The following is a 24,408-nucleotide window of genomic DNA, read 5'->3' as shown; positions in this document are numbered from 1 at the left end:
GTCATGCAGCATGGAAACAAACCCTTCCATCCAACTAGCCCATGCCGACAGTGTTTTTAACCTAAACTAGTCCCACTTGCCTGCACTTGATCCATATCAATCCAAACCATTCCTATTCATGTACTTATCCAAGTATCTTTTACATGATGTAACTTAGTTTGAAAGTTCATTCCACACACAAAAAAGTTGGACCCCCGCATCTTTTTTAAATCTTCCCCCACCTTAAAAATATGCCCTCTAGTTTTGAACTCCCCCACTTTAGGGAAGCAATTTTGCTATTCGCCTTATCTATGGCCATCATGATTTTGTAAGCCTCTGTCAAGGTCACATCTCAACCTCCTACACTCCAGTGGAAAGTGTCCCAGCCTATCCAGCCTCTCCCTAATAACTCAAACCTTCCATTCCCAGCAACATCCTGGATCTTTTCTGGACCCTCTCCAATATTAAACTGAAGCATTAATGTTCAGCTTTAACTGTGAAAGTTCGTATGGATGGGGGAGAGGGGGGACCCTAATCTAGATTGCATGGAGAAAAGGTACTAAACAATAGTAAGGCCCACTGAGCTCCCATTCTCTCAATTTTACAGATCAATCAGATTTGACTCATACAATTAATTCACATTGGATCACGTTTCTCATTGCTGGAGATTGCCTTGCCTCTAACGTTGTTGTCGATTCTGTGGTGTATTCCCTCAAATGCTCACTTCCCCCACCCATTAAATGTAACTGAATTAATTAGCAAACACTTGAAACAATCAGATCATACATACATACATACTCTGGATTAGTTATTTTCATATTTATATCTTGAACAGTGCAGTGAAAATTCCTTAAGGTCATTTAAATAATATTTACTTACGTTGATGATGACAGCCAACTTCCCAATTCCTCTCAGAATGTTGTACCAGATACCTAAATACAACAGGACACCAGTGAGATTATTTTGGATATTGTCAGGCTAGTTTCATGCTCTTCCACTTTCTGAAAGCAATAGCGGACATCAAACCAATTCTTGAGAAAAGAACAATTCCAACTCAAACTTAACTGACTCATTCATTTAGAGATTCACAACACTACAATGTGACTCAGTAGGTTCAGCTTAGATATATATAAAACCATAACCATCACTACAAAATGACAGGTGATTGAGACTGCACTACTGCTACATTACCTATAGATTTTGATGGATTCCAATTCAAGAGATAGGATTAGAGTGGTGCCGGAAAAGAGCAGCAGGTCAGGCAGCATCCGAGGAGCAGGAAAATCAATGTTTCAGGCAAAAGCCCTTCATTCCTGCTGCCTGACCTGCTGTGCTTTTCCAGCACCACTCTAATCTTGACTCTGATCTCCAGCATCTGCAGTCCTCACTTTCACCTAGTCCAATTCAGGAGACATAGTAGAAGTTGAAGATCATTCTTGAGTTTAAAATTAGGAGACAATAATATTCAACAACATGAGACATTGGTAACTTGGATAAAGACCGAGATTTCAGGTTGCTCACAGCAAGTAGCATTCCCCACCAATTCCTACTTTGGAATTGGTCATGATTTGGAGATGCCGGTGTTGGACTGGAGTGTACAAAGTTAAAACTCAACACCTGGTTATAGTCTAACAGGTTTATTTGGAGTACAAGCTTTCAGAGTGCTGCTCTTTCATCAGGTGGTTGAAGGAGCAGTGCTCCAAAATCTAGTGCTTCCAAATAAAACTGTTGGATTATAACCTGGTGCTATGTGATTTTTAACTTTGGAATTGGTGATTGACTTCACTTAAACACTTGAGCATAGGATGCTGAGGGGAAGTACAACAGATAAAGCCAATGGAGCCTTGAAGTCTTTTTGCTTGCATTTGATGCAAATAAAAGTTGACAAATTGGAAGTAAGTGGGAGGACGAGCAGCAGCCACAGCACATCCCTAAAGAGGGGAGTCTGCCTGAAGACCAAGGTCTTATTGTGGTGCTCCGGTCCTAATCCTGTTCAAGGTTCATTGGCCTCCCAATGAAAAGGATGGCTGATCACAAATAAGGGGGAATCCTGGGCTGATACAGAGAAGTATGACTTCACACAAAAGGATAGTATAAATCTGTCACCGATTTCCCCTAAGAGCAAGGCTTGTTCAGTTGAAATTCTCAAAACTTAAAATCTATCTACGCAAAATCAACGTACATTTATGGAAATCAATTGTAAAGATAGACTTTAGATACAGGTCAGCTTTGCTCTGTGCCTGAATAACAGAACAGGCACAAGGGGCAGGATGGCCTATTCTCCATCCTAGAGTAGGATATACCCTTCTGATAATGCTATTGTTAACACTGGCAACTTACTCCTGCACCAGTTTCTTTTTTAAATCCTTTCATGCAATAAAATGTCATTTGTTTTTCTGTGAAAAGCTTTATGTTTCACAAATCACACATGAATAAATTGCATCAATGTCACTTGCTAGTTTAAGTAGGGATACTTTAATTAATGCAGCCAAGTTAGATAAGGGTTAATATTTTGTTGACCAACCTTGCAATATTGGCTATTTCTGGAACTTCCGAACATATGGTGCGTGTGTATATATGAAGCCAGAAAATCCAATGGCTGATATCTCCCACAAAACAGAATCTGGGAATTAGCTTCGTGACTAGTTTCCATGGTTTGCAGATGCTACTGAAATTTAAGAAGCTACTTTCTATTTCAAGAAGCGTTAACTCATTGTTTGCTGTACATCCTGGCTTCAAATGACAGCATTTACAGACTACACAATCCTGAGAAAATAAAACCACGTGCTGCTGCTTCTCTCCCTCTCTTGTTTAAAGGATCTATTTTTTTCATCTTAAAGGAGATTTCTCTCCTGTCCCACCTCCTTGGACTAATTTAAAATCCATTCTAGAAAGCTCTCTATTTTATTTGGGAAAACGAATTGGAAGATCAGGTCAGCTGTGCTTCTGATATCCTCCATGGGCCTAGCAAGGAGGTCTGGTCCATTTTAACAGAGTTTGTCTGAACTACAGGATGCCTTGGTAGATTTATCCTTTATGCCTATTTGCACTTTGAACCAATTCACTTTGGTTCAGTTTGACCCAAACTCTCCCCTTTCATCTGATATGCAAGATGTTTCACATCGTTCCTCTGTCAGATTATTGATGGCCATAGATCCACCTCTTCAAAATAGAACCCCAAATATCTGTGTCAAAGATCAGCTGCCCTCATCCTGGATGTGATTAAATTTTTTAATTCACAGTTCCAGTCTCAATTGGTTGATCACGAATTTCACCGCAAACAAACATTCATGACATTCAATCTCTCTGTTGAAGTAAAAATTGTTACTCAAAAATATAAACCTGTTGTAAATCAGGAAACAACAAAAGCTGAAAATAAACACGTCTTTTTGAAAGCGATTAAACACACTTGAGGGACATTTCTCCAACCTTTCACCCTTCCAGATAAGAGCACAAGCTGTGAACAGACCTGTTCTGGGGCATTTTAATTTGTCTCAACGTGAATTCCCCTCCCACTTTTGAGAAAAAAAAGGAATGAAATTGAGAAATATTCATTGTGACAAGGGTCCTAATTGCTGCATAAGTATATCAACCACGCAAGGACAAGTTACTAGTCTTTGTTTTTAATATACATACAAATCAAAACAAAGTCGGAACTTTATTTAAAAAAAAAGGATGCAGATATCATTTGAAAAGGAAAGTGCAGCAAGTTGCTGAGTCCTAAAGTGCAAAAGGTGCTGGAAGAGAATCGGACATTAATAAAGTCTACACTGTTTGCAGTACAAGAGCTGGGGGGAAATGTTGAACTTGTACAAGGCACTTGTTAGACCACAGCCAGAGTATTGTGAACAGTTGTGAGCACTGCATGATGGGGAAAAATGCAAATGCCTTGGATTGAATGCAGAAATGATTTACAAGATGGTTCCTGGAAGAAGAAACTTTAGCTGAGGATAGATTGGAGAGATTGGGATTGTCCTGGCGGAGAAGGTGGCTGAGAGACTTCCAAGGTTATAAGCAGTGGGTTGGGGAGGGTTGGTAGGGAGAAGCTGTTCCTGCCCATAAAAGGATCAAGAACAAAAGGCAGAGATTTAAAGTTCAGTGCAAATGAAACAAAGATGATGCAGGGAGAACAGTCTTCACACAGTCAGTAGTCAGGGTCCAAAATACACTGCCAGAAAATACGGTGAAGGGGAGTTCAATTGAGGCATTGAAGAGGGCAGTGAATGGTGCCTTATTTTTAATCCAAGTAACAAGGTTATGGGATGGGGAGGTGCGGGAGAATGGTTTTAAGTAACGATGCTGATTTGAAAAGCTGCTGCAGACACGATGGGCTGAATGGCCTTTGTGCCATATCTGATTCTATGAAGCTCTTTGCTGACAGTGAAATGATCATTGCAATTGGATCTATTTATCTGTCTCATGGTAAAGCATTGAAATTCTAGCTTTCAAAAATAAAACTGCCTGGGAGTAGATATCAAAATGATTGAAATGTAAACAAAGCAAACCTGATCAAAAACATAACAGGAAACACACTCCGTACAACAGGAATTCTTTGCAGGTCTTGTTTAATTTAAAAAAAGATTTTAAAACAAATAATTTGGTTGAAGGATGTCCACAAAGTAATTGGTTTGTCAATACCATTTCTAATTTACAATCTATGATCTTGCATTTCAGTAGCTCATCATGAATGGTACAGATCAGATGAAGCTATCTGGCCCATGGTGTGTGCTGACTCTCTGGAAGAGTTGACCGGTTAATTCCATTGCTGTTTCCTTATATGTTTGCAACTCATAGGATTTATCCAATTGCAACCTGAAAGTTGCTATTAAACCTAATGTTTCCATTGCCCAGTTTTTCATTCACTGATGGGACAATAATCACTGGCTGGGCCAGCAGTTATTACTCATCCCATCTGCCCCTCAAGGTGGTGGTGAGCTGCCTTCTTGAACTGCTGCAGTTCATATACTGCAGGTAGACCCACAACACTTAGGGAGGGAATTTCAGGATCTGTGTTCTACAAGTGTTGTTGTAGCTGTACTCATCCAGACCGGATGGGCTGAAGGGCCTCTGTGCCGTAATGGATTTTGAGGGAGTATTCCATCCCACTCCTGACCAGTGCCTTGTAGACTGTGGAATCAGGAAGTGCGTTACTCACTGCAGTATTCCTAGTCTCTGACTTGCTCTTGTAGCTTGTGTTGACATGGCACATCCAGTTGAGTTTCTGGTCAATGGTAACCCCTAGGATGTTGATAGTGGGGGATTTAGTGATGGTAACACCATTGAATGTCAAGGCACAGTGGTACTTGGTAATGGTCATAGCCTGACGTTTGTGTGGCACACATGTTATCTGCCACATGTCAGCACAAGCCTTGATACGGCCAGATCTTATTGCATTTGAACATGAACTGCTTCGGTATCTGAGCAGGGACAAATTGCGTTGAACATTGTGAGATCATTGGTGAACATTCCCACTTCCGACCTTATGATAGAAGGAAGGCCATTTACGCAGCAGCTAAAGATGGTTAAGCCTGGGAAACTACCCTGAGGAACACCCCAGATCTAAACAGACAGCACTAGATCTTATAACAGGAGACATCTTTTATACAAAAGTGGGTCTGAGAACAGCAAGAGATCATAAAATCCCTAAAGTACAGAGCATCCCATCTAAACCCGGCCCTCTACTTTATGCCTGTAACCCTGCATTTCCCACGGCTATTTCATCTAGCCTGCACATTCCTAGACACAATGGGCAATTTCATACAGCCAAGCCACATGACTGTGGGAGGAAACTGGAGCACCCAGGAGAAAACCCACAGACAAGAGGACAATGTGCAAATTCCACACAGACAGACAGTCATTTCAGGATGGAATCGAACCTGGGTCCCTGGCATTGTGAGACAGCAGTGCTAACTATTGAGCCAACGTGCTGCCCCAAGTTGTACAAGCTGTCCTTTTTTCTCACTAAGAACAGTAAAGTATCACAATAATCATGGAGATTGACTGACCAATATCCTTTGCTTTCGTTGCATCAGGTCTTCGGAGCTCGCTGGTGAATTTTTTAGCATCCAGTCGGATTTCAATGACGTTGTTGAGTAGTGCAAACAGTGGAGCAAGTGGGAAAGAGGCCACAAAGAGTGTCACAAATCCAAACTGGATGACTGCGGAATGGATAGTTCACATGTTAGACATTCAAAAACTGCAATAACCCTGAGGCCACTCTGTAAATAGGATCACAACGTAAACATAGCAATGAACAGAAATAATATGTCTGTGTCAAATTTTGATCTGGATTTTGTGGTCAACATTGAGTTCAGTAGTGAGCAATATTGGTTCAAACAAAAATCCACCCACTGATGTAACCTTGTGACCTTTCCCAATTGGTTGGGATCTGGCACCAAATCAACAGATCTCTAGTCATCCAGCAGCAGTTATGCCATCAAACAAGATGAGCAATGAATCATGATAGAGTTCCTTTGCAAACACAGGAGTTAGTTACACATCGATAAGCTGCTGCCATTTTAATTAAATTTGAGAGAGCACAACACAAAACGATTAAGACAGGCAGATTGCACTCAGATAGGAGTTGAAATATTGAACTTAAGAGCTTAAAACCCTCCAATTTTTTAATTAACATAGAAACATCGCACTTTACAAATAAAAAACAGGCAACGATTTTGCCAGTGGTATGAATGAACTTGATACCTGGGGAAAAAATGGTGCACCTCTTCATTAGAAACAGTTACAGGGCTGACTGCCATTTCCGCCCACCACATCGATGCTAGCTCTCCAAATGGGTATTGCACCCAGCACTCTCCTGCCTTCTCCTAATATCCCTGCACATGCTGCCATCCCAAAAAACCATCCAGTTCCCTTTTTAAAACCTTGATAATATAACCCGCTCCACCAGAGTGCATTCTAGATTCTAACTACTACTGGTGAGAAAATCTGTGGATCTCTGGGAAATCCTGTGAATGATTTTAAAGAAGTTCTTTCTTCATGTCACTCTTGCTTCTTTTACAAATTATTTTATACCTGTACTTTCTCATTCAAAATTAGAGTGTGGTGGACATAGCCCAGTCCTCCACACAAACCAGCCTTCCAACCATTGACTCCATCTACACTTTCCACTGCCCTGGGAAAGCAGCCAACAGTAAAGACCCCTCCCACCCCAGTTATACTCTTCCACTGGGCAGATGATACTAAAAAGTCTGAAAACAGGTACCAACTGATTTAAGAACAGCTTCCGTAAGAACAGACTAATGAACGCAACTCTCATATTAGAGTTGATCTTTTTCTGCACCTTGTGACTGTAACACTATATTCTGCATTATTTCTATCACCCCTATGTACAAATGTAAGGAATGATGTGTCTGGTTAGCACACAAAAGAATACCTTTCACTATCTCAGCATGTGACATTAATAAATCAAACCAAATCCCATGCTTTTGTAAGTGGGAACATTTTCACATTTGTTTACTCTGTCCAGACACATCATGATTTTGTTTATTTCAATCAAACCTCCATTCAGCTTAGCTTCTGCAAAGGGAACTGTCCCAAGTTCTCCCATCTGCCCTCATTACCAGCATTTTCGCATCCCTAGAGCTAGCTTTGAATTTTTTCTACACAAGGCTTTAAGAGGGAGATAGAACGATTTCCCAGCTTTGGTATTCTAAGTGTATTAGAGACCTCAGCTACACAACTGTGTACACTTTAGGAAGGATGAGAGTACATTGAAGAGGTTCAGAAGGTGTTTACAAGAATGGATCCAGGGATGAGAATGAGAATTTTCAGTTTGGGGATAAGTTGGAGAATGTAGGACTGTTTCTCTTGGAAAGTAAGAGAGGATATCTGTTTGAAGTTTTCAAATTCATGAAGGGTCTGGACAGGGACAAACAACTCCCACTTCTAAAAGGGTTGAGAACGAGACAACGCACAATTGAAGTGATTCACAAAAGTAGCGAGAGTGTGACGGGAGGGAAAAAACAAAGTAATTGGGACCTGGAGTACATGGCCAGGAAATATGGTGGAGGCAGGTTCAACTGCACGATTCAGGAAGGGCACTGGGTGATAACTTAAATACAAACAATGTATAGGGCCACAGGTAAAAGGGAGAATGCATTAAGTTACAATGGTCATGTGGAGTGGCAGTATGAACACAATGGGCTTAATGGCCATCTTCTGCACTGACAGAGTCCCTTGGGACCTTGGATGGAGGGGAGGGGAGTGATGCGGACACAGGTTTTGCACTTCCTGCTGTGGCAGGGGAAGGTGCCCGAAGTGGGGTACGAGCTGTTGGGGTTGTGGATCTGACAAGGAGGGAATGGTCTCTCCAGAATGCTTATAGGGGGTGGGGAGGGAAAAATATAGGTGGTAGTGGGATCCATTTGTGGGTGGTGGAATGGCAGAAGATGTTGCAATATATCCAGGTTGGTGGGATGAAAGGTGAGGACCTGGGGGGAAAAGAGGATTTCTGTCTTTGTTGTGTTAGGAGGGATGGGGTTCAAAGGCAGAGATGCATGGAGATGTGCTGAAGGGCACCATCAAACACGTGGGAAGAGAAATTGCAATCTTGGAAGGAGGCCATCTGGGATTTTCTAATGTGGAATTGGTCATCCTGGGAACAGATGTGGTAGAGGTGGAGGAAATGGGAATAAGGGATGGCATTTTTACAGGAGGTAGGGTGGGAGGAGGTGATGAAGGGCTCATGCCCGAAATGTCGACTCTCCTGCTCCTTGGATGCTGCCTGACCTGCTGCACTTTTCCAGCAACACATTTTCAGCTCTGATCTCCAGCATCTGCAGTCCTCACTTTCTCCTGGGAGGAGGTGTAGTCTAGGTAGCTGTGGGAGTTGGTGGGTTTCTAGATGTCTATGGTTAGTCGGTCACTGGAGATGGTGATGGAGAGGTCCAGGGAGGCGAGGGAGGTGTCCAAGATGATCCAGGTGAATTTGAGATTGGGTTGAAAGATTTAGCGAAGTTGATGAACTGTTTAACCTCCCTGTGGGAGCACGAGGTGGCACTGATACCGTCATCGATGTTACAGAGGAACAGGTGGAGGGTGGTGTTGTGTAACTGCAGAAGATGGACTGTTCCACGTACCTAACAGAGAGGCAGGTTCCCCTGCCACTACAGGAAGTGCAAAACCTGGGCCCACATCACTCCCCTCACCTCTCTCCAAGGCCCCAAAGGATCCTTCCCCATCCAACAAATTTTCCTGCCCCTCACCAATATCTACCGTATCTGTTGCACTCTGTATGGTCTCCTCTACATCGGGGAGACTGGACGCCTACTTGCGGATCATTTCAGAGAACATCTCTGGGACACCCGCACCAACCAACCCCACTGTCCTGTAGCTGAACACTTCAACTCCCCCTCCCACTCTGGCTGAGGACATGCAGGTCCTGGGCCTCCTCCATCGCCAAACCCTAACCACCCGATACCTGGAGGAAGAACGCCTCATCTTCCGCCTTGGGACTCTGTAAACACACGGGATCAGTGTGGATTTCATGAGTTTCCTCATTTCCCCTCCTCCCACGTTGTCAGAGACCCAAGCCTCCAACTTAGCACCGTCCTCATGACCTGTCCGTCACCTTTCCCACCTACCCTCTCCACCCTCCTCCCCGATCTGTCACCTTCCCCCTAACCTTCATCTGCCTATTGCATTCTCTCCCCAACCATAGCCCCCTCCCATTTAACTCCCAGCACCCCCGGCCCACTAGCCTCATTCCTGATGAAGGGCTTATGCCCAAAACGTCAACTCTCCTGCTCCTCAGATGCTGCCTGACTGACTGTGTTTTTCCAGCACCACACTCTACTCATCACTTCTGGATCCCTGGAGACAATGCTGAATTCCAGGAACCTCCTGAAGATCTTCAGTGTACCACTCATTCATCACTGAGCATTTGGGTTAGTGGTATTCTTATGACATGTGGGATGCTGGTGTGACAAAGACAAAGTAGACAACTTAGATGAGAGATAAAAGATGACATCTAAGAGGGAGCTGGACAGAACTTAAATTCTTACATTGGAGGTAGGGACACCATTCTGTTTAGCTTGACTATTCACACTGAACGTTTGACATAAGATCCTAAACTTTGTGGAAATGATTTGAAGAATAAAAGCCAAAGGTTTTGCATATAAAAGAAAATTGAATCAATTTTTTTTTTACAAGGAACACTTCGATCTTGTTGTAGGACAACAAGTGGAAAGGGTGACCTAAATTACAGCTGTGCCACAATAAAGTCTCTCTGAAAGCTGCCAATCATTATTTTAGCATTTTAAGTCCTCACTTAATGCTTCCTCATTTTCAAAAAACAGCTGGCTAAAGACCAGAAGATGAGCATCCCTGCTGTATGTCCTAAACACTGAGCTGCAGTCAGGTTTGAAAGAGGTTATAAATATTTGTTGGAAGTTCAGGACAATGTAATTTGTCAGCAAGTTGGATGACAGCAGGAAATTTCACAGCTTCACTGTTAGTGGGAAATGTTTTTTTGTGAATGGGCCATTAAAACAGCAACAAACTGAAGTGTTCCTGTTTCACACTGACACAACTGAGTCACAAGAAAGCAGGACCTTGGGACATTATGGAAAACACACCCAAACCTGCAAGCATGATACACTTATCCAGTACCTTTCTTATACCCATGATATACCAAAGCACTCGGGGTCAATTCATTTCTTTTTGACATACTGTCACTTTCTCCTAATTACAGTAACAATATTTTTTCAAGAGCAAATCCCACAAATAATTTAAATGAACAATCCTATCCTTTGTTGGAGGGATGACGACAGACATGTTCAGGAGAACAGTCTACCTTTACTTCCAATACTGCGTGAAATCTTCATGTTCACTCAACTTGATTTAATATCCCACCAGAATGTAAGTGCCCTCAGAATCCCTCAGCTCTGTAGCCAAGTGTCAATGTGCCTGGGAGTGGGGCTGGAATCCACAGCCGCATAACTTAAAAGATAACAACACAGCATGCACCTGAAGGTAAATTGATGACTTTCTTCAGAAAATGAAAAGGTGATCAATGGACAGCTTCCCATGTGCGAGTGAATGCAAGGTGTGTTGACTATGAGAAACAGTAAGAAACAGCTAGCTGTTACAATCTGTGGCAGTTTAGGTGTGATCCTCACCACTGCACAGCAAGTCAAACAGGAACTGCACAAGGTTTGACTTGCTTTGAGAACACCACCACTCAGGAAGCAAATATCATCAAACACAGAGGTGTGAGGATATTCTCCATGAGCACAGAGCATCCCCCCCCCTCCCCTCCACACCATATTCTCTTTGGTGTCATCCGTAAACTTACTAACCGTGTCTCCTATATTCTCATCCAAATCATTTATATAATTGGCAAACACAAGTGGACGCAGTACCAATTCCTGTGGACCACCACCAGTCATCGGCCTCCAGTCCGAAAAACACTCCTCCACCACAACCATAAACCTTCGGTCTCCTACCATCAAGCCAATGTTGCACCCAGCTGGTAAATCTCACTCTAGTTAGTCTATCTTATCAAAGGCTTTATGAAGGTCCATGTAAACATCTACAGGTCTGCCCTCAAGCCTTTTGGTAACTTCCTCAAAGTGATCAAATTTGAGAGACAAGATTTCCCTTACAAACTGATTATCCCTAATTATTCCTTGCCTCTCCCAAATGAGTGTAGATTGTACCTTTCAGGATAATCTCCAATTTACCCACTACCGATGTCCGGTCACTCAGGGTTTTAGCTCCCACGCCTTTCCTTACTGCCTTTCTTAAATAAAGACACAACATTAGCCTTCTTCCATTCCTCAGGTACCTCACCAGTGGTACAGGCAATTCAAATATCTGAGGGACCCTGCAATTTCTTCCCCAACTTCCCATAATATCCTGGGATACACTTGATCAGGTCCCAGAGATTTATCCATCTTTATGTTTTCTAAGACCTCCAGCACCTCATTTTCTGTAATGTGGACTGTTTTCAGAACATCAGAATTTATTTGCATGCTCTCTAGCCTCCATTTCTTTTCCACAATATACTGAGATGAAATATTCATTTAGTATCTGTCATTACCCAATATTCAACACACAAAGTCTCGTTATCTTCAAAGGGGTTGTATTCTCTCTAGTTGCGCCTTTGCTCTTAATGTACTTTTAGAATCTCTTTGGAATATCCTTTATCTGCCAGAGCCAACTCATACCCCCTCTTTGCCCTCCCAATTTCCTGAACAATGCTCCTACATTCAAGAGATACAGTTAAAATCAATGGTCTGTATCTGATATGTCATTCTTATTCTTGACCAGAATCTCAATATCTTTATTCATCCATTACTCTCCACTCTGATCAGCCTTACCCTTCACTCCATCAGAAGCATAACGCCTCTGAACTCTCATTATCACACTTTTGAAAGCCTCCCACTGGTCAGTCATCCCTTTACCGGTAAACAATGTACTCCTTAGAGAGCACCCCTGCAAAGCCCACTTGTCATTTTCCAACATTAGAATGGAGCAAATGGTGATACTCGTCAATATGACACAGTGCCCATGAGATGGGCTCTCACACCAAGTGTGCAACTCTAGCACAATTCTAGAACACATCAGTGGGTCCAGGATGAAGCAGTTCTGAACCGATGACATTAAAGAAGGATCATTTCTGCAGCATCAAACAGCTACTCCATCTGCACAAGGTGCTGCCTCTCGAAATGGTCAAGAGCAAACATTTGACCAAGGGGGAAGACCCCGGTATTTGAGTCAAACTAACATCCTGTGAATTTACAGACTGCAAATGATTTAATGGATTTGACAATGTCTCCTGCCTGTGTCACATTAATTTCCCATTCAAGTTCTTTGCTTCTCACATCAAGAATGAACTAATCTCAGAGATTACCAATTGCAACTAGAAGACAGCTCATGACATACAGCAAGAGCACGAGGGGTGGGACAACAGATCGAGAGAAGCAGACTCCATCGTAGACAACGCTGCTGAAGTGAACTGAACACAATGATTTTCTGTAGTTGGACCACAGGGAAATCCTGGATAAGTTGAATGATTACATAGTGAGGGTTCCGGGAATTCCTCCAAGTTGGAAATAGCTTGAAAAAAGCCAGTCACCATTAATGTTCAGTGCAGCAGAGAGTGGGGCCTGAAAGCCTAGTAGTAGGCTAAGTAACGGTTATGTCATTGGAACTGACATTCAGAATCCCAGGCTAGTGCCTGGGGACATTGGCTCAAATCCCAGTGTGGCAGAAGCCAACTTTGAATTCAATGATAAAAAATATCTGGAATTTAAAAAATGCCCATTGACGATCATGTGACAACTGTCCATTTGGCTCACTAACATCTTTTACTAAAGGAAATCTGCCATCCTCACCTGGTCTGACCTACATGTGACTCCAGATCCACAGTCATTTCTAGTTAAGGATGGGTATTAATTGCTGGCTTGGAATTTACAAACAAGAAAACATACTGGCCTGGTGATATGGAAACATTTCTGAGCATGGGTTGAAATACAATTCAAGAATCCAGAGGAGCATTGTTCCAGAAAAGGAAACTACAAACATTGACCACCAGAGCAGGAGCAGCTGCTGGGGCAGTGCATGACAAAGCAACTTTCAAGGACAAGTCATTGACTTGCAATTGGTCTCAGTTGCATTTGACAGTCTGCGAGGTAAGAGACCAGAGTCTAATCAAATGGCCTCTGTTCTACAACAATTCTATAAACTACTCCAAGTAGAGAACAATTGCATGGTGATAGGAAAATGACAGGTGAGTGGATATCCAAACTGATGGGTTGAATAGCTTCCTGTGTGTTGTACCATTTTTGGATTGTGTACACATTGTTGCAAAGAACAATAGTTTAACATGGTCATAAGCAGTTGGGTTTATTATAAATAGAATTGTGAAGGCAAATCCTACTTTAAAACCAATATTTCACATTGCTTGAAATTTGCTCAGTAAGTGGACAGGTCAACGTGATCACTGATTAACAAATTCTTACACAGAACTGAACGAATTGCAGACGTTACATCAGCCTGATATTATTTAGCAAAACCTCAGGAAAATGGATAAGTTGAACAGCCTTTCTATCACGGCCTCCTAACACCTGTGAAACTGATCTTCAATGATTGACTGTGATAGCAACAAGATATTGTCACAGCATTTCAACATGAGCTCAGACACTCCACAGCCAGCTGTGCTCTTTTTTTAAAAAAAAGGGTGCGTGCAACAGGAATTTCTGGGTCCACTCCACACACGTGGAAAACAGCATTAGTTTAGGGAATTTGGAAAATTAAGTCAAGGAGAATCAGTACAGTGAATCCCACATTCTGGAAGTTGGCAAAGCTTTAACATATACCTGACCAGTTCGATCTGTTACCAAGAGCTACGCAGAATGCAGTTTATTACCAGAAGAATAGTCACATCTGAAATAACACTTAATAGGATGTCTGGTTCAAAGCTGTGCTCAGAGAAGTACACAAACTTGCAAATTTTCAGAGTTAATTGTAATTGTAACTTTTAACAGAGCTGTTCCTGGGAGAGGAAGGGGGAGGTGGAAAGGGGAAGTGGGATTGGGGAGGGGGGGGTGTGAAGAAAAGATGGAGACTGCGCTCCCCATCCCCAGTACGGCTCGCCATTGTGTTCCTTTGCATGACTGATTCCTTGCTGTCTTCAAACTGAAAATGTGTTGCTGGTCAAAGCACAGCAGGCCAGGCAGCATCTCAGGAATAGGGAATTCGACGTTTCGAGCATAAGCCCTTCATCAGGAATGAGATGAAGGGCTTATGCTCGAAACGTCGAATTCCCTATTCCTGAGATGCTGCCTGGCCTGCTGTGCTTTGACCAGCAACACATTTTCAGCTGTGATCTCCAGCATCTGCAGACCTCATTTTTTACTGTCTTCAAATTGAACCAGAAACGAAACTAAACCAGAAAAGATCATATGTTGTTACTGTCCTCCCATCAGCTCTCAGCATGGGGCACGAGTGTATGCTCTGTTTTGCCCTGACATTATCAAAAAACAATTTGGAGAGATCTGTTGTGTCTCCAACATACACAGATAACAAACATTATTAAAAGAAAACTAAATCTTTGAGAAGATTATGAAACTCACCTGTTGGAAGTATACCTGCCAATTTCCACACAAAACATCCTTCCTCTCATTACATTTGCTAATCTTATAAGGGAGGAGTTTATCTTACTAAGTGTGGCCATTTCAATATTTCATCCTTAAGGGCAAGCCCCACCCACAGTACTTGCTTTCCCTTTGTTTCCTGCACTGAACAGAAAACAAACAAAAACCATAATTGTTGGAAAAGCTCAGCAGGTCTGCCGCATCTATGGGGAGACAGAGTTAATGTTTTGGGTGGAGTGACCCTTCCTTGGAATCCTGCAATTTAATGAGTACTCACTCATCCCCATGTACTCACTCATCTCCATGTACTCTGGAGTCAGACCAGCAAATGGCTCCAGATTGTAGTCGGTTTCATATTGCTGCGGTGCCTTACAGTTGTTCTCTGTTTCCAGCTTGGCCTCTCTTTTCGCCTTTATATACCGGATCAGCTTCTTCAACTTCCTGAAATGCAAGAAATGAGAGCTGAGTTATTGAAACTGGCACATGCTGACTGAAACCAGATACAAGTTTCAACAGGGTGACACGAGGGCGTATTGAATTTTAAGAATCTGCTTATGGGATGAAGTAGTCAGTGGCTAGGCCATCCCTAATTGCCCAGAGGGCAGTTAAGAATCAGCCACTTTGCTGTGGGTCTGGTGTCACATGATGGCCAGGCCAGATAAGGACAGTAGATTTCCTTCCCTGAAGGACATTAGTGAATGGCTTTTTCTGGCAATCGACAATGGCTTTATGGTTACTATTGGGCTAGCTTATTGATTTCAAATTTCACCACCTCCCATGATGGGCTCAAACACATGTCCCCAGAACATGGGCCCAAGGCTCTGGATTGTTTGGCCTGTGACATCATCATTACACCACTGCCTCCCTGATCAGAGATGCAAATTCTTGCACGTAGACTTTCATGACAAAAATCACAGCTCAGGTTTTCCCCTCCCACCAATACTCCCTATCAATTAATAACCAAACTAGTTGATTAATTTCATAAGGTACCGCATGATTTGAGCTCTTAGCAATTGGGTTTATTGATGCAATGTCATTACTTGCTGGTCTTACACATCACATAGCATCATACAAACTAGAGGCAGGATTGGGTCACTCAAACCTGCTCCACCGTCCAACAAAGATCACAGCTGGTCTGACACTCTGCATTCCGCCTCTTCTTTCCCCACCCTCTGCTTCTCAATATGCAAGATGAAAGGTTATTGAATATTTGTCAACCTTGGCATTAAAAATAGTCAGACTCCAAAGACACTCAATCCTCAAAGAAAATAAATTATTTTCATCTCTGTTTGAAATGACGGGGTCGCTGGGTTTTAGACCAACATTCCTAGTTCCAGACTGTCCCACAAGAGGGAGCATCCTTCTCACATCCGCCTGCTCACATCTGCCCAGGACCTTTCATTTGAATCAAACCATTGATCCTTCTAAACTCCAGCAGACACAGAGCTGACCTATCCCACCTTTCCTTGTATGATGATGTGCCCATATCTGGCTATTACTCATGGTATAAGGTCAGAGCAGATGGAACAACATGCACATGGAGATCCGTCAAACACACACACAGATTATGGTCCGGACATTCGACACTTCGAGCTTCTCACCATTCAGTATGAGCTCAGCTGATCTGCTGCCCTCAGTTCATATTCCTACTTACCATGGATAAGTTTTGATGCTGGTCATCCACACATAACAGGCAGGGACACTGGCTCAGTATACACAGAGATTGGTGTATGGATGATGCAAGGAATTTGGGTGTGGAGAGTGGGAATGAGTGGCAGCTGCAGCAAGTTTGTAACTTGCTCATTTTCCTTCAGATAGTTAACTTAGCAGCTTCACTATAAAATTGAGGAACTGGTGGAAGAATATACTAAAATGTGAAGATCTGTTACACCAAGTATTACATAATACACATTGAATCTCAATAGATGCAAGGTTACAGTCAAATCAGAAACTCCACAGTGATGACAGAAATCAAAGATCCAAACCAAGCTGTCATTGTTGCTTCTGACATCAGCTGAGTGTTTAAAAGAGGATTAGAGTGTTTAAAGTTATGACGACTGGATTGAGAAAGTTATTGAAGGAATTATATTTAAAATATTAGCAGAATATTGACCTACCCATCATCATCTTGGTGGCAGGGAATGAGGGGTTTAAACAGATCCTTATGGAGGTCAAAAGGTTTTACAAGTTTAAAAATGTACACATTACTTTAGAAAGATAAACTGAAGATGAATTGATTAATTTAGAATTTATACAGATAATTTGGAATTGGGGGACATGTACGGTGTAAACATTTGCTGATGACACGGAGATGAGTGGCAGAGCAAAATGTGCAGAGAATGGAGAAACTTGGCAGAGGAACATAGATACATTGAGTGAGTGGGCAAAGGTCTGGCAGATGGAATACAATGTTAGTAAATGTGAAGTCATACATTTTGGTAGGAATAACAGCAAAATAGATTATTACTTGAACGGTAAAAAGTTGCAGCGTGCTGCGATGCAGAGGGACCTGGGTGTCCTTGTGTGTGAATCACAAAGGGTTGGTCTGCAGGTACAACAGGTAATGAGGAAGGCAGATGGAATTTTGTCCTTCGTTGCTAAAGGGGTTGAGTTTAAAAGCAGAGAGGTAATGCGACAACTGTACAAGCTGCTGGGGAGGCCACAGCTGGAGTACTGTGTGCAGATTTGGTCTCCTTACTTAAGGATGTACTGACACTGGAAGGAAGTGCGCAGGTGGTTTATTGGGTTGGTTCTGGAGTCGAAGGGGTTAGCTTATGAGGAGAGGCCAAGTAGATTGGGATTATATTCATTTGCATTCAGAAGAATGAGGGGGTATCTTATAAAAACAAAATTATGAAGAAAATCAATAAAATAGAAATAGACAGGATGTTTCCACTGGCAGGTGAGATTAGTACAAGAGGGCACGTCCTCAGGATTAAAGGAAACAGGTTTAAAACTGAACTGAACTGAGAAGGAACTTATGACATGAAGATTGGAGGAGTAGCAGAAAGCATAAGGGACAGTCAGAGAATACGGGAGAATATAGATAGACTGGAGAGTTGGGTGGAAAAGTGGCAGATGGTTGTCAATCTTGACAAATGTGAGGCGATACATTTAGGCAAGACTAATTCTAGTGCAAATTATACAATGAATGGAAGAGCCTTGGGAAAAGTTGATGGGCAGAGAGATCTGGGAGTGCAGGTCCATTGTACCCTGAAGGTTGCTGTACAGGTGGATAGAGTGGTCAACAAGGCATATGTATGCTTGCTTTCATTGGATGGGGTATTGAGTAGAAGAACTGGCAAGTCATGTTAAAATTATACAAGACATTGGTTCGGCTGCATTTAGAATACTGTGTACAGTTCTGGGTGCCACATTACCAAAAGGATGTGGACGCTTTGGAGAGGGAGCAGAGAAGGTTTACGAGGATGTTGCCTGGTTTGGAAGGTGCCAGCTATGAAGAGAGGTTGAGTAGGTTAGGTTTATTTTCATTAGGAAAAAGGAGATGGAGAGGGGACCTGATTGAGGTTTACAAAATCACAAAAGGGTTTAGACAGGATAGATAGCGATAAGCTTTTTCCCAGGGTGAAGAATTCAACGCGAGGTCATGCTTTCAAGGTGAGAGGTGGAAAGTTTAAGGGAGATACACACGGCAAGTAGTTTACACAGAGTGTGGTGGGCATTTGGAACGCGTTGCCAGCAGAGGTGGTAGAGACAGGCATGATGGATTCATTTAAGATGCACCTGGACAGATGCATGAGTAGATGGGGAGCAGAGGGATACAGATGCTTAGGAATTGGGCAACAGGTTTAGACAGTACATTTGGATCGGCTCAGACTTGGAGGGGCCGAAGGGCCTGTTCCTGGGCTGTAATTTTTCTTTGTTCTTTGAACTTCTTCACCGAGAGGGTTGTTAATCTATGGAATTCCTTGTCCAGGGAAGTAGTTGACGCTACTTCAGTAATCGCTGTTAAAGCTAAGGGAGATACTTCTTTGAAAAGTAAAAGGAATTAAAGGGACATTTTCATAACACTTGAGTGGAGCTGAGTCCATGAGAAGATTAGCCATGATCTTATTGAGGGGCAGAGCAGGCTTGAAGGGCCAGGCGGCTGACTCCAGCTCCTAGTTTGTACGTTCTGATGTACGGAAATAAATCAATTTATCATGGCAACAGATTCGAAGACCAAAAACTATTTACATTTGAATCCACTGTTTAGAAGCATCAGTTGAATGGAATAAAAGCAAACTAAATCCTTTCAGAACTTCAGCCCCCTGGTACTGACTGTTCACGACTACTACAGAGGATCTCTGTAATGTGTATGTGTTTGTCAAACTCTGACTTTTCCTTGTTCCTGGGAGCTCCACGGAGATGCAAATTCAACTTATAATAATGTAACATTTTTCTTGGTTAGAGAAAAAGGTTCATTTTTCTCTTAGTAATCCATGGAGTCATTGGCAGAGAGTCACAGAAACAGCCCTTTCAGTCCAGGCCAGTCCATGCTAAACATAATCCCAGAATAATCTAGTCCCACATCTCTCCAAACCTTTTCTATTCATTAACCATCCAAAATGTCTTTGAATGTAATTAGTGTATAATTACTCCAAATCACTCTCCAGCAATAAAATAATGCTTGAAAGCTCATTCAGATTTAAAAACTTAAATTATGAATTTGTCTGCTTTCCACAGACAGTGGAAAAGTATCTGAAAACAATTCACAATTCAATCATTTTACTGAGTGACATTTCCTGACAACGGGAACCACAATGCGGAGGTGCCTCTGAGAGACTGGATAAAGGGTTGGAAAAAGTCAGAAGTCAAAACACCAGACTCTTAGTCCAACAGGTTTATTTGAAATCACAAGCTTTCAGAGTGCTGCCCTTTTGTTACCTGATGAAGGGGCAGCGCTCAAAAAGCTTGTGATTTCAAATAAACCTGTTGGATTATAACTGTCATGTGACTTCTGACTTTGACAATGGGAACTGCATTGGACCCTGAATCAAAGTCACTAGCTTAAATTACAGACCTGATCAAAACCTCAATTGCAACAAGGATTACAAAAGAAGTGATGTGTTTTGGGATAGTCTTTAATTTCAGCCATATTGAAGGGTCGGTTATAGAATTTGGCTGATGACCAGTCTGGGCAGAGGGGGAGCTGTGAAAAGGGAGGACCAGATTATTGTGCTTTCAGACTGCAGCAGAGGCTGTGTGTTTACAGTGGCTAGGCAGATCGTTTCCAAAGATAGAGAATTTTGGCTTACAAACGGTTTGCCTGAAAACATTCCAGCGCAGTACAGGTCCTCCGGCCCTCGATGCTGCGGCACCCTATGAACCCAATCTGAAGCCCATCTATCCTACACTATTCCATTCTCATCCATATGCCTATCCAATAACCATTTAAATGCCCTTAAAGTCTACTACTGTTGCAGGCTGTGTCCCACGCCCGTACTACTGAGCAAAGAAACCACCTCTGATGGCTGTCCTATATCTATCACCCTTCAATTTATAGCTAGCCATCACCATCCGAGGAAAAAAGGGTCTCACTGTACCCCCGATCTAACCCTCTGATTACCCTATGTTGCAGAGGGTTAATCATAAATATTATGCTTTAAAGTTACCCTCTTCTAAGGTAAAAATGAGTTGAAATCTTAAGGATTGAGACTTAACATTGCTTTCGGAATACAGTGATCCCATGCTTCATTTTCTTGGAGACAGGCAGGGAGGGAGGGAGTAGTGTTTCGAAGATAATCTACAGACTCAAGCTGCCAGAATCCCGGGGAGAGAGAAAGATAGCAATTAGAGGCTGAAAGTCTCAAACGTTCACTGCACAGGAATTTGGGTGGGAGTCAGAAAAGACCAAATACGTAATTTTTGAAATGAAGCTTCAGGAGATGCCGAAGTACTGTTTCAGTGAAAATTGCCAGAGGGAAAAATAAACACTGAAAGACCAACTGCGTGGTTAAATATTACCAGGGCAAGAAATGAAAGGAAATAAATGTTTGGGAGCAGAGAAACTTTGGACTGGGGCCAAAACTTGAACTGGTTTGAGAAAATCCTGTCAGTGAAGTTTTCAATTACACTAAAAAGGGGAAGTTCTATTCTGTACTTTAATCTCTCTTACAGAAATGAGGTTTGGTCAACGGTGCTTTTAGTTTGCCTGTTATGCAAATGTATTTAAAAATGACATCTATTATCCTTTCAACTAGAAGTTTGATTTTTCTTTAAAACATTACTGGTCACTACAGGGATTCTGCAGGAAACAGGAATGGGGCAGGCAGGTGGCCCCATCTTCCACTCATTTATCAAGATTGATTCCTCATTCTTTAAACACAATGCACTCACGATAAAACTAGTATCAGCTGAACATAGTTTCACTTTTTATGAATGCTATGATGGTGGTAAAAATATGAACTGAATTTTCTCTCAGTACCAGATGCAGGGATGTGGTGCAACTGTACAAAAAACAGGCAAGAAGTGGGTCTCCTTATTCCAGTTGGGAGTTTGTTTAGCTACACAAGTTTAGTCTTCATGTGAAGTAGCAGCTACTTTATACCACAAGTGTAAAAACACTAACGTAGGGACACTTAGTTGTAAAGGTTGTGTGTGTCCTTGATAAGTATGCACCTGTCAGGCAGGGAGGAAGTGGTCGAGTGAGGGAGATATGCTTTATTAAGCAAGTTTAATCCTTTGACAAGAGAAAGGAGGTGGCTTATATTAGAATGAGGCATGAAGGCTCAGTTAGGGTGCTTGAGAGTTAAGAGTTAGCCAGAAAAGACCTCAATTGAGCATGAAGAGCAGCCAGGAAGGGACACGAGAAGTTGTTGACAGATAGGATCAAGGAAAACCCTAAAACTTTCTATAGATATATCAGGAATAAAAGAATGACTAGAGTAAGATTAGGGTCAATCAAGGACAGTAGTGGAAAGTTGTGCATGGAGTCTGAGGAGATAGGGGAAGCGCCAATTGAATACTTTTCATCAGTATTCACACAAAAAAAATGTTGTTGTGAGATACAGGTTACTAGACGAGACGGGATTGAGATTCACAAGGCAGTAGTGTTGGCAATTCTGGCAAGTGTGAAAATAGACAAGTTTTTCTATTGTCTATTTTATAGTTGCGATTTATCCTAGCATTCTCTGGGAAGCTAGTGAGGAGATTGCAGAGCTTTGATATTTATATCGTCTATAGGAATAGTGCCAGAAGACTGGAGAATAGCAAATGTTCAAGGAGGGGAGTAGAGACAACCCTGGTAATTATAGACCAGTAAGCCTTATTTCGATTGTGGGTAAATTGTTGGAAAAGGATTATAAGAGATAGGATTCATAATCATCCAAAAAAGAATGAGTGTTTATTTGGGATAGTCAACACTTTTGTGGAGGGTAGGTCGTGCCTCACAAACCTTATTTTGAATTCTTTAAGGTGACCAAACAGGTGGACGAGGGTACGGCAGTTGATGTGGTGTACATGAATTTCAGTAAGGCATTTGATAATGTTCTCACAGTAGACTATCAAACAAAATATTGAGGCATGGGATTGAGGGTGATTTTGTGGTTCAGATCAAAAATTGGCAAGCTGAAAGCCAACAGAGGGAATGGTTCATCTTGGAATTCAGTTACTCGTGGTGTACTGTAAGGATCTGCTTTGGATCCATTGTTGCTTGTCACTTTTATAAATGACCTGGATGAGGTTGTAGAAGGATGGGTTAGTAAATTTGCAGATGACGCTAAGGTTGGTAGAGTTGTGGATAGTGCTGCAGGATGTTGCAGGTTACAGGGGACATAGATAAGCTGCAGAGCTGCGCTGAGAGGTGGCAAATGGAGTCTAATGTAGAAAAGTGTGAGGTGATTCACTTTGGAAAGTACTGGGCAAATGTTAAGATTCTTGGTAGTGTAAATGAACAGAGAGATCTTTGTGTCCATGTACATAGATCCCAGAAAGTTGCCACCCAGGTTGATAGGGCTGTTTAGGCGGTGTAAGGTGTGTTAGCTCGTATTGGTAGAGGAATTGGATTTCAGAGCCACGAGGTCATGCTGCTGTTGTAAAAAATTCTGGTGCGGCTGCACTTGGAGTATTGCGTACAGTTCTGGTCATCACATTCCAGGAAGGATGTGGAAGTTTGGAAAGGGTTCAGAGGAGATTTAGTAGGATATTGTCTGGTATGGAGGGAAGGTCTTACGAGGAAAGGCTGAGGGATTTGAGGCTGTTTTCATGAGAGAGGTGGTGGTTAAGAGGTGACTTAATTGAGACACAATATAATCAGAGTATTAGATAAGGTGGACAGTGAGAGCCTTTTTCCCCGGATGGTGATGGCTAGCACGAGGGGGCATAGCTTTAAATTGAGGTGTGAGGGATATAGGACAGATGTCAGAGGTAGTTTCTTTACTCAGCTGGGGGGTGGAATGCACTACCTGCAACAGTAGTATACTCACCAACTTTAAGGGCATTTAAATGGTCATTGGATAAACATATGGATGTAAATGGAATAATTTAGGATGGATAGGCTTCAGATTGCTGCACTGACCTGTGGAACCATCGAGGGCCGAAGGACCTGTACTGCGCTGTAATGTTCTTTGTTTTAAGGTTGTGCCAGTGTGCGAGAACACAGACAGACAGTCAAATGGCTTCACTTAATGCTGTAGTGTCAATAATTGGAAACTAAACATGGAGACAGTTGCAGTGTCAAAGTAAGGTTACGGAAGGTCATCCTCTTGCCCCTTGCCACAGATAGACACCATGTGTATTTTTATACATTATAGCTTAATTCTTTCAAAATGGCTACAGCAAGTAAAATGATATAAGTGGAGATTCTGAGGAGGAAGAGATGGACTTGAATGACAACAGCATTTTTCACAACCTCAGTTGTTGTATTGGGACAGCCAATTAAGTTATGACCAAACAAACTTTCAGGCACAAAAACAAATTGCTGATACAACTCAGGTGGGCTGGCAGCATCTGTGGTGAGAAATGAGAGTTAATGTTGCGAGTCCAGTGACCCTTCCTCAGAGCTGGTTGAGTCAGTGGACTCCATGTTAACTGTATCCCTCTCTCTTTCTCCACAGATGCTTCTGAACCTGCAGAGTGTCTCCAGCAATTTGTTTTGTTTCAAATTACCAGCATCTGCAGTGCTTTATGAAAACAAAACACTGCAGGGAGAGGGCAAGGGGAAAACATTAACTTGTACTGGGCAGGACATTAGTTATTCCAAGATGTGGAGATGTTGGTGTTGGACTGAGGTGGACAAAGTTTAAAATCACATGACACCAGGTTATAGTCCAACAGGTTTATTTGGAAGTACAAGTTTTTGGAATGTTGC

The 24,408-nt window shown here is 42.3% G+C and overlaps 1 protein-coding gene across 1 annotated transcript in view; it reads right to left on the bottom strand.

Annotated features, from left to right (window-relative positions):
* The window catches only part of ano1a (anoctamin 1, calcium activated chloride channel a), a 200,217-nt gene that overhangs the window by 27,224 nt on the left and 148,585 nt on the right, over positions 1–24,408 (bottom strand). Inside the window, exons 22-24 of the mRNA XM_060838674.1 lie at positions 15,394–15,539; positions 5,985–6,137; positions 859–911 (exon numbers count right to left, since the gene is read on the bottom strand). Of these exons, the coding sequence (XP_060694657.1) occupies positions 859–911; positions 5,985–6,137; positions 15,394–15,539 (352 nt within the window). The remainder of the gene's footprint in view (positions 1–858; positions 912–5,984; positions 6,138–15,393; positions 15,540–24,408) is intronic.

Source organism: Hemiscyllium ocellatum, chromosome 18 (assembly GCF_020745735.1).
Source record: "Hemiscyllium ocellatum isolate sHemOce1 chromosome 18, sHemOce1.pat.X.cur, whole genome shotgun sequence".
Classification (NCBI taxonomy): Eukaryota; Metazoa; Chordata; class Chondrichthyes; order Orectolobiformes; family Hemiscylliidae; genus Hemiscyllium; species Hemiscyllium ocellatum.
This window is presented reverse-complemented; position numbering and strand designations above follow the sequence as displayed.